At 45.2% G+C, this 11,073-nt stretch overlaps 1 protein-coding gene and 1 pseudogene across 1 annotated transcript; one reads left to right on the top strand and one right to left on the bottom strand.

Moving 5' to 3' along the window:
• Positions 1–201: 201 nt before the first annotated feature.
• Positions 202–1,697, top strand: LOC121482773 (rhox homeobox family member 1-like). The gene is made up of 3 exons (XM_041740619.1): positions 202–302; positions 486–828; positions 1,439–1,697. The coding sequence occupies exons 1-3, from the start codon at positions 221–223 to the stop codon at positions 1,515–1,517; spliced, it is 504 nt and encodes a 167-aa protein (XP_041596553.1). The 5' UTR covers positions 202–220; the 3' UTR covers positions 1,518–1,697.
• A 6,583-nt stretch (positions 1,698–8,280) lies between these two features.
• Positions 8,281–10,390, bottom strand: LOC121482637 (annotated as a pseudogene).
• Between the last annotated feature and the right edge of the window lie 683 nt (positions 10,391–11,073).

The raw sequence follows: 11,073 nt of genomic DNA, 5'->3' as shown, positions 1-11,073 counted from the left end.
CCCCGCCCACACCGTGGCCACGCCCCGGCCGCGTGCTCGCCCGCCAAGCCCCGCCCACCGCACGCCGCCCTGTTGGAGGGTCTCTGGCATCTAAGCCGGAGCGCGCGGACGAAAGTGAGGCAGACGCCCCGTAAGCCGGTCGCCGCGCGGAAAGAGGCCGGGACTCGTCGGTCGCCGCGGGCTTGTGGAGGCCCACGGCGGCGTCGACAGCGCTCTGGACATGGAGCCTCCGCCCGCGAGCAGCCAAGAAGGCGCCGCTTACCGCGGCCTAGGCGTCGAGGAGCTCCGAGGAGAACGGCCTGGTGAGTGCCCCCGAACCGGGACGTCGGTTTGGCGAAGTCTAGGAAACGTCCTTTCCCTGAGGGTGGCCAGGGGACGTGACGCCGCAGCTGCGCGGCCGAAGTCGGGACTCGGGTCGCCGTCGTCGGAGGCACCCTGGGCTCCAGTGCCCAGATCCCTCTCTCTTTTTTTTTTTTTTTTTTCAGATACGAAGCCTGTGGTGATCTCAGTAACCGCAGGAGACGTCGAGAAGGATCTCGAGTCCGAACCTGAGCTGGGGGCAGAGGCAGCCGCCGAAGAAAGCCACGGTGCCGCGGGAGCTCCCGGCCCCGTGGACGGCGAAAACCAGAGGGGCGGCGGCGGCGGCGGCCGCGACGAGGAGGAGGAGGAGGAGCCCCCGCAGCAGCAGGACGAGGCCTCCGCAGCCGCCGAGGGGCCGCGGCCCCAGGACCCGCAGCAGCGCCTCCACCGCGGCTTGTTCACCCGGTTGGAGCTGAAGGAGCTGGAGAGCGTTTTCCAACGCGCTCAATACCCCGACGTGTTCGCGCGGTGAGCCGCTCGCTCCGCAGGCGCCCGGCTCTCTAGGACGCTCGGCTCGGCCGGCCGGGGGCGCTGTTGGCTCTCTCCCAGGTCTCCCTTCCCTCCAGAGCCAGAGCTACTTAGGGGGCTCGGGCTGCGTCCAAGGTGGGGGCGATGCCTAGTGGGCAGCAAGGGAAATCTTTTCATGCAGTATAGAAATGAGTCGTCAGGAAACTCGGGCCACGCCCCTGTTTTTGTAAATAATATTCTGTTGGATCAGATTGAGACCAGGATTAGGAGTGACAGCAGGATAAGAGTCAGGCACGGTTGTGCGAGTGTGGGGAGTGGATCTTGCCTTTATTTAAAATTTTGATAACTTGGTCGTCCTGGAATTTATTGTGCATTAGTCTTTTAAATACATTGTAATTTTTAATTTTGAGTTCTGAGTTTTTCAAGGTACCCTTAAATTTTGCACACAAAGGAAAATTGTCCCTAAAGCAAGCCCGGACTTGGGTGTTACAGAAACGTGTGCTGGGGAATGGTGGAAAATATGAATTTAAAAACAAGCACAAAATGTACATTGTATATCTCATTTCATCCACAACTTCAGATATTAATATTTGCAATTTTCTTCCCTCAGAAAGGATCTTACAATATGCGTGGATGTGTCAGAAACCAGTAAACCTGAAAAAAGCAGTTTGCCTGGGGAGCAATCGTAAAACCTGCTTCACGTCTGATGCTTCTGTTCTGCACATTCCCAAGTTGTTTTGGTTATCTTTTCCATGTTTGGAAAATAAGTTTTGAAGTTTAGGGCTTTGGTGAATGGAAAATGGGATAAGTAAACCCTACTTTATGGAAATTGCCCATTACCAGGATTTTGATTTCTTAAAGGAAAACGATAAAAGAGAACCTGCTTCTCCTATTTCCTGTGCAAAATTAAATACAAATAAAGTTTTACTCTTTATAACATATTCAAGGAGTATTTCTGTGTGGAGTCATGTTGGGGCTGGGTCAAATCTGGGAAGTATGCACATTAGGGAAGACCTAGGTTATGAGAGGATTTGAGAGGGCTCAAGCAGGGGGCGAGGCAGAGGGAGAGGGAAATGGAGAAGCAGACTCTCCACTGAATTCAGAGCCTGATACGGGGCTTGGCCCCAGGATGCTGAGATCATGACCAGAGCTGAAGTCAGATGCTTAACCGACTGAGCCAACCAGGCACCCCTGTATTGTTACTTTAAATATTTAAAACTAGACACAAGTTCTTAGCTAAATCCACAAAATAGTAGATTTATAAATATTCAGGCCTTGGGGTAAGGGAATTATTCATAGAGAACATACTATATGAATAATATCTGTTTAGTTACACTGAGACTGATGCAGGGAGATAGCTTTTATTTCTTATTTTTTTAAGACTTTATTTGGGAGAGCATCTGAGGGGGGAAAAGGGCAGAGGGAGAGAGAGAGAATCATAAGCAGACTCCCTGTTCAGAGCCCAACACAGGGCTCCATCTCACAACCCTGAGATCATGACCTGACTGGAAACCAAGAGTCAACCAAGCATCAGACTCTTTTTTTTTTTTTTAAGATTTTAATTATTTGAGAGGGGGAGGGAGGATTAAAGGGAACATGAGCACAGGGAGGAGGAGCCTGAGGATTGGATATCCCAGGCCCCTGGGATCATGTCCTGAGCTGAAGGCAGACATTAAACCCACTGAGCCACCCAGGGGCCCCATAGGGAGATAGCTTTTTTTAAATTTAATTTAATTAATTCATTATTTTTAAAATTTTATTCATTCATGAGAGACACAGAGAGAGAGAGGCAGAGACACAGGCAGAGGGAAAAGCAGGCTCCATGCAGGGAGCCCGACGTGGGACTTGATCCAGGGTCTCCAGGATCAGGCCCTGGGCGGAAGATGGCACTAAACTGCTGAGCCCCCCTGGGCTTCCCGGGGAGATAGCTTTTAAAGTCCAAATGCCTAGTTCTCCTGCTGTTTTAGTCTGTAGTAAAGCACTGTAGAAAGTGGCAGCTCTACCTTTTAATTTTCTGAAATACTTTCATGTGTCAGCCTGAAAACATTGCTTTTTTTAAAAAAAGATTTTATTTATTTATACATGAGAGACACACAGAGAGAGGCAGAGACATAGGCAGAGGGAGAAGCAGGCTCCATGCAGGGAGCCTGATGTGGGACTCGATCCCAGGACCCCAGGATCATGCCCCAGTCCGAAGGCAGCCACTCAACCGCTGAGCATCCTGGGTGTCCCAAAAACATTGCTTAAAATACATTGTAGTGGAGGCTTGGAGGAGACTGGCCATTCGTCTAAAAATTGAAGCAAACGAGAACAATTTTCTTTTGGTGCTAAAACCTGGGAAATAACAATTTTATGGGTTTTTTAAAAGATTTTATTTATTTGACAGAGAACACAGGCAGGGGGATGGGCAAGGGGAGAGGGAAAAGCAGACTCCCCACTGAGCAAGGAGCCTCTGACAAGGGCTGAATCCCAGGGTCCTGGGATCATGACCTGAGCCGAAGGCAGATGCTTAACCAACTGTACAACCCAGGTGCCCCAGTAAGAATATTTTTGAAGCAGGTTTCACCAAGCTAAGAAGGAGGAAGAGGTTAGAGAAGAATTGCATACAAACATAAATCTTGCAGATACAGCACAAACTGAACTTTACGAATGAATTCAAGGAATTTCTAACATCTAAGGATACGTTTTATTGATGGCACTATTTTGAAGAGACGGGTTTTACAGAATTTGGTGTTGGTGGAGAAGCTTTCAATTTAGGCCAGATTCTTACCTCTCTTGATTTGAAATACTTTTTCATTTGTTCAGGCAGTGATGTCTCATTTGTAGGTCAAAAGATTACCATTTGAGACCAGAGAAAATCGTAAGTTATATTAAGAGAGTATTGATTAAAACCAAAATGCAGGATGAGTTTGTTAGCTTTGTTCCATGGTATGTATATGTGAGTGCAGTCATGGAAATGGGATGCAGATCTCGCAGTACTGAGTTGTAGTGAATTTAGACTGTTCTTCTAAATTTTCCTTAACTCTACAAGCTAAAAAACAAAAACAAAAACAAAAAAAAACCTCTACCAGCTAAAATGCCAAGGTAGTAGTCAGGGCATCAGCAACACTTCTGTTCCACTTAAAAAGCCACAGTGCAAAAAAAAAAAAAAAAAAAAAAAAAAAAAAAAAAAAAAAAAAAAAAAGCACAATGCCCCAGGGCCCTCTATAACCAGGCCTTCTTTGTCAGATCATCTTTTTAACTCTCAAGAGGTTTCAGAGCGTGACTAACCCCTTAGATAACTGAGGGAAACCTGTTTTAAAATCCAACCTGCTCCTATTGAATATTTACTTTAAATTGCAGGAGCTTTCACCATGCTTAGCTTCCCCCACAACCAGGGCAACACTATCCCTAGAGGGGTCGGGGGCAGAGGCAGCTGGACACTGATGATCTGCTGTCAAGATCCTGACATTTCTTCATCTTGTTACCAGGCTTAGCAGCAGGAACAGGTTACTGGATGCAGTTCATCAGCTAGACCCGCAACCAAGAGCTGGAAAAACCATTAAAAAATATTAAAGGTGAGAGGAGAGAGACAAAGCAGGAAGTCTAGTCGAAAGCTTAGCACACAGGGTGAATCGAGGGGAAGGGGCTACAGTGGTAATTTCCTAAAATATTTTATTTTTTAAAAAGATTTTATTTATTTATTCATGAGAGACTCAGAGAGAGAGAGAGAGTCAGAGACACAGGCAGAGGGAGAAGCAGGCTCCATGCAGGGAGCCCAACATGGGACTGGATACCAGGTCTCCAGGATCAGGCCCTGGGCTGAAGGCAGCGTTAAACCACTGAGCCACTCGGGCTTCCCCTTAAAATATTTTACTAATAAAAAATAGCTTCTCCCGATGGAGTTTGATATCTCAATGGTATAAAGAGCCATATGTTGTGGGGTGGTTTTTCTTTTTTTAAAAAGGAATTTATTTATTAGAGCATGTGCATGCTTGCATGAGGGGGTGGGGGCAGAGGGAGAAGCAGGCTCCCTGCTCAGGAATGTGGGGATCCATCTCAGGACCTGAGCTGAAGGCAGATGCTTAACTTACTGAGCCACCCAGGTGCCCCTGTGGAGTTTTTTGTTTGTTTGTTTATCTTTTCAGTAATTTCTACACCCAATGTAGGGCTCTAACTCATGATCCCCGACCCCGAAGAAGCCCCAAAGAAGTCGAGTTACATGCTCCTCTGACTGAGCCAGGCAGGCACCCCAGGGTTTTTTTTATTATGAAATTAATTGCTTAATATACTAAACCAGTCTCCTTTTCCCCCCTCTGATTGAAGGTTTGGTTTAAGAATAGGAGGGTCAAGTGGAGGAGATGTCAGAGGGTATTAGTATATACAAATATAGCCCCCATCACCCTGGGCCACCTTGTGAGCATAATCTTGGATGGACTCTATAATGCCATCCTTGTTCTGGAGCCCAGTTGGAAATGGGTTTTTCTGGAGCCACTGTCGCCTGGGCAGCCTACGCTGTCTGTTCCTCTTCTGCCCTGGCTTCCCTTTGGCCTGGCCTCATTTGGCCTGGAATGGGTCCTCAGCAGCAGCAGCCATTTTGTAGTCCCTCCCTCAATCCTGGGATCGAGTCCCATGTCAGGCTCCCTGCATGGAGCCTGCTTCTCCCTCTGCCTATGTCTCTGCCTTTCTCTCTGTGTCTGTCATAAATAAATAAAAAAATTTTTAAAAGAACAAAATCCACTTTGCGCATTGGTCCTCAAAATAGTACTGAAACATTAGGTACTGTGTACTAATTACAGAATCAAACTGATCCATTTGACTGAAAGTTTCTTCAGTGAAACTTCAAATCAACATGCTTAAAATAAAAGTCAAAATTTGCGTTCCAACCACTTGATTTCAAACCAAATAGATTTTATGTTTGGAAACAATGGGATGGGACGCGTGGATGGCTCAGCGGTTTAGCGTCTGCCTTCGGCTCAGGTCCTGATCCCGGGGTCCAGGATCGAGTTCCGCATCGGGCTCCTCATGGAGAGTCTGCTTCTCCCTCTGCCTATGTCTCTGCCTCTTTCTCTATGTCTCTCATGAATAAATAAATAAAATATTAAAAAAGAAAAAGAAACAATGGCATGCCTGAGTGGCTCAGTGGTTGACCGTTTGCCTTGGGCTCCGGGTGTGATCCTGGGGTCCTGGGCTCAAGTCCTGCATCTGGCTCCCCAGAGAGAGCCTGCTTCTCTCTCTGCTTATGTCTCTGCATCTTTCTATGTATCTCTCATGAATAAATAAAATATTAAAAAAATAGAAACACTAAAAACGTGTTTCATTTACAAATACAGAAGGAACAAAAACATCACTGCATCAATCCAGAAAGAACCAAAAAAATTTTGTGAGGACAAGAATACAAAAAATTTAGTCAACTTTTCTGTTTTCTCAGCTGCTTAAATCTCAGTATTTGCAAATATAGCTAAAAGATCCCAACTCCTCAAAGCCTGTATTTCTAGTCATTTCCCACTGACCAGTTTGGAATTTTATGTCTTATGGATAGCATTTTGTTTCATTGTGTATGTCTGAATAACCTGAACAGTTCACATTCTGCAAAGTTTCACTTGATGCTATGAAATCATGGTTAAAAGAACACCAGGAAGAAAAAGAGTTAAAGTCAGATCACTATCATAATGCATCACAAAATCAAAAAACTTTAAGTCACAAGATGGCAAAGACAGACTCCATTTTCATCCAAAATTTATGGCATATTAGGAACGAAAATGATTGGAGATAGCTGCTAAAATAAAAGGTGAATCATCTGAGCTGACTTATTAAATCCTGTAACTACAACCTTTAATTTCCTTGCTAACAAACTTAGTGATAAAAATTATTTTATACAGGGCAGCCCGGGTGGCTCAGGGGTTTGGCGCCGCCTTCAGCCCAGGGTGTGATCCTGGAGACCTGGGATCCAGTCCCACATCAGGCTCCCAGTATGGAGCCTGCTTCTCCCTCTGCCTCTGTCTCTGCCTCTCTGTGTGTGTCTCTCATGAATAAATAAATAAAATCTTTTAAAAATTCTTTTATACAACTACTTAGCAAGTTACTAAAGGCACGGTACTCATGAGAAGCTAATCTCATTTAATGGGAACACACACAATGGCATGGTTTTTGGAATAGTTTTGCCACTATACCCTAATGTAAATTTATGGGTCTTCCTTGCTAATCAACAACAGGCTTATTTTTGTCACTGTCTCCCCAAAGAACCCATGTCAATATAAAAAGAGGCCAAACTCCCTTGACCTTAAAAGAAAATTAAGCCCGGGGTCCACTCTCCCTTCCCCCTTCCGGGTATAAGATTAGTATAAACCCACAAGGTTAACAGCGTATTGCTTCATTGGGGAGGGGAGTTGGGAGGCAAGACATCATGGTGAGGAATAAAATCAATGAAAGGAAGTAGAGGTACAGGAAGCAATAATGTTAAAATAGTAATACATAAAATGGATAACTGCAATCATTTTTTTAAAAGATTTTTTCGAAAGATTTTATTTAGGGCAGCCCGGGTGGCTCAGCGGTTTAGCGCCGCCTTCAACACAGGGCCTGATCCTGGAGACTCGTGGATCGAGTCCCACGTCGGGCTCCCTGTGTGGAGCCTGCTTCTCCCTCTGTCTGTCTCTCTTTCTCTCTCTCTCTCTCTACTCTGTGTCTCTCAATAATAAAAACAAATAAAATCTTTAAAAAAACATTAAAAAATAAAGATTTTATTTATTTATTCATGAGAGACACAGAGAGAGACAGAGGGAGAAGCAGGCTCTATGCAGGGAGCCCAATGTGGGACTCGACCCTGGGACCCCAGGATCACACCCTGAGCCCAAGGCAGATGCTCAATTGCTGAGCCACCCAGGTGTCCCTGCAATCATTTTCTTGAGAGGACTTGACTTGTGGAAGATAAACTTCTATTGCTGTTGCAAAAAACATCTGTATGAAGTAGAAACTGGTTTCAGTAATAGTAGTAGAGAATATGTGCTAGAAAGTAGAGGTAATAGCTGGATGTAAAATCCTGGCAGCAATTTAAGAGAACAGTCCTAGGTGATTAGGCTGAAGCCAACACCTAATGAGGACGAAAGCCTTGTCTGTGGGGAATTTTGGATGCTACCTGGAGAAATATTACACTGTGGGTAAACCAAAGTGACTTGTTTTCACAAGTGTTGTAAAGTTTCATATAGTGAAAGGTTTTTTCTACATGCACTTCAATTTCACAGCAAGAGTGGCATAGGATACCTAAACACAGAAGAGAGCAACTCCTTGACTTTTGAATCATGCATACAATTCAAAATGATTACACTATCATTACATCTAGGGCTTTCTGCAGCTACAAGGTGGTGGTCATGGAGAGCATGGCCCCTGATACTAACATCTAATAAGCAGCCACCCCCTCCTTCTATGTGTGTTCTCTTTTTTTGCATTTTTCTTCATTTTTATTAATCAACTCTGCTATTGTTGCTGCTTCTTAGCAAAACTGGTAAAAACAAAATTGTAATCATTGAACATAGTGCTCTGGCAATCAAGACATTTAAAGCCATGGGATCCCTGGGTGGCGCAGCGGTTTGGCGCCTGCCTTTGGCTCAGGGCGCGATCCTGGAGACCCGGGATCGAATCCCACATCAGGCTCCCGGTGCATGGAGCCTGCTTCTCCCTCCGCCTGTGTCTCTGCCTCTCTCTCTCTCTCTCTCTCTCTCTCTCTGTGACTATCATAAATAAAAAAAAAAAAATTAAAAAAAAAAAAGACATTTAAAGCCTTCAATCTTCTGAGGTGAAGAAAGCACTGTGAGACATTTAGAACTCTGATTTACAAACTGGTTGGTCACAAATTTTCCTAGCTTGAAGACTTCCACAACTTTCCTGATCAGGTCATCATAGGAGGCCTGACTTAAATTTGTTTCAAAGCTAACATAAGAAAATTCTGGTTCTAGATTGATGTGAAGAGTCCAGTAAGTTCCATCCAATTTCATTCCATTCAATAAATACCCACAAGGATTGAACAATGTGGCGTCAATGACAGAACCTGGTATCACGTCACGAATTCCACTCCCATGAGTGACATCCTTTGCAGTAACATCATCTTTCATGTAGAACTGGTCCATAAAAGCTCACTCACCAGAATTTCCAGGGTTTGATCTGGCTGACTGATTACCCAAGTCTCTGGGAAATCCAAGGTGTACAAGTACCAACAGTCAGAGTTCATACGTCCCATACAATATGTTGCTTCATTTGGGAAAATTGCATTAAGAAATTCTATTTCTTGGGGCACCTGGGTGGCTCAGTGGTTGAGTGTCTGCCTTTGGCTCAGGTTGTGATCCCGGGGTCCTGGGATCGAGTTTTGCCTCAGGCTCCCGGAGGAGGCCTGCTTCTCCCTCTGCCTATGTCTCTGCCTCTCTCTCATAAGTAAATAAATAAAATTTTTTTTAAAAAAAGGACAGAAATATTTTATTTTCCAGGTTTTTTTTTAAAGATTTATTTTTGAGAGAGAGATTGGGTAGAGGCAGAAGAAAAGGGAGAGAGATCTCCAGCAGATTCTGTGCTGAGTGTGGAGCCTGACGTGGGGCTCGTGCCCACGACCCTGAATCACGACCTGAGCTGAAATCAAGAGTCAGAGCTTAACCAACTGAGTCACCCAGGTGCCCCCATTTGCCAGAGTTCTGATTGTGGGGTGCTGTGCTTTTCACTGGGCATGCTCTGAGCACCCAGAGGCATGTACTGACCTACCATGCAGTCATTTGGTGCTGATATGACACCTCTAGGAAATGTTGGAATCCTGGAAGTGAAATAATGGAGTAAAAAGGGGATTCCTGGGTGGCTCAGTGGTTTGGTGCCTGCCTTCGGCCCAGGGCGTGATCCTGAGGTCCTGGGATCGAGTCCTGCATTGGGGCTTGCTTCTCTCTCTGCCTGTCTCTGCCTTTCTCTCTCTGCGTGTCTCATGAATAAATAAATAAAATCTTTAAAAGCAAAACAAAACAAAAATACCCCTCATCCTAGGAATGCTGCGTGCCATTACTTTTATTTGGGAATTCATTTAAGACTTTCCTAACATTCCCTCCTCCCATTAAGCCAAAGCAGTAAAGTGTTCCAGTGAGAGCCAATCCTTGCCTCAGCCAGATCATCTTTCTTAGCAAGCATATTCTCATTTTCCTTTGTGGAATTCTGACACGAGATTTCTTTTTTTTTTTTTTAAGACTTTATTTATTTATTCATGAGAGAGAGAGGGAGAGGCAGAGACACAGGCAGAGGGAGAAGCAGGCTCTCTGTGGGGATCCCAATTAGGAACTCCATCCCAAGACCCCAGAATCACGCCCTGAGCCGAAGGCAGACGATCAACTGCTGCGCACCCAGGCATCCCTCACGAAATTTCTCAATTTGGCAAGAGAGACAAATGTTCATGTTCATGCAGTGAAAGGCTGGCATCCACAGAGAACCAGTCCCAATTGTGTCATGTGGCTCTTCCAAGCCAAGCACCTTTCTCTTCTGTATCCATTTTAAGGGACAAAATCACAGTATCATCTGCACTGGAAGGGGCTTTCAAAGTCATCCAGTCCACTTCCTTCATTTTACAGATTTGGGATGTAGGCCCAGAGTGGGGGAGTGGCCAGCCCAAGAAGCCATGCAGAGTTCATCCTGGAGATCAGGCTCTCGGCGGCCACGTGCCCCCCTAAGATGGGGACCATCCAGCTCTACACAGCACACATTGGCTCAGGTTCAGTACCTAAGCGCCTACTACCTCCACCCTGCCTACAACTCTGCTCTTCAAAGGGCCGAAGACTCGAAGCTCCCACCAAAGCCTGAGTCATTTTACCTCTCACTGAGTCATTTTACCTCTCAGGAAAAGTAATCAACCTCTCCTGCAGGCATTCAGTCTCCTGGGGTTGACAATTTCATCGCCTTGAGAAAGCGATGCAGTTTGTACCCTTTTCACAAAAGGTTGGAGTGTGCTTCCATTACAACCGCCCTTATTTCCCCCAATTTCCTTTCAAAGCCAAGTTTACCAACCTATGACACAACCCATGAGCAAAAGCCAGCTTTGCATGTGTATTGAATGAACTTTTTTGGGAAGGAGGCTAATAGTTTGAAAACTGTCATTAAGAAATTAATTTTCACTTTGAAATTGATCCTTTATGGTTTGTTTTCATCAATGTGACGCTTGATCCTTCTCGGATATCATCATGCAGCTATGGGGAAGGGACCCTGGGTGCAGTGGTATAAATATAATTTTTGAATGCAATGAGCTGTACT

The sequence above is a fragment of the Vulpes lagopus genome, chromosome X (assembly GCF_018345385.1).
Source record: "Vulpes lagopus strain Blue_001 chromosome X, ASM1834538v1, whole genome shotgun sequence".
Lineage (NCBI taxonomy): Eukaryota > Metazoa > Chordata > Mammalia > Carnivora > Canidae > Vulpes > Vulpes lagopus.
This window is presented reverse-complemented; position numbering and strand designations above follow the sequence as displayed.

Coding starts and splice junctions, on each gene's coding strand:
- LOC121482773 (XM_041740619.1), top strand. CDS start 221: ATGGAGCCTCCGCCCGCGAGCAGCCAAGAAGGCGCCGCTTACCGCGGC. Junction 303..485: donor GCTCCGAGGAGAACGGCCTG/GTGAGTGCCCCC, acceptor TTTTTTTTTCAG/ATACGAAGCCTGTGGTGATC. Junction 829..1,438: donor TACCCCGACGTGTTCGCGCG/GTGAGCCGCTCG, acceptor TTCTTCCCTCAG/AAAGGATCTTACAATATGCG.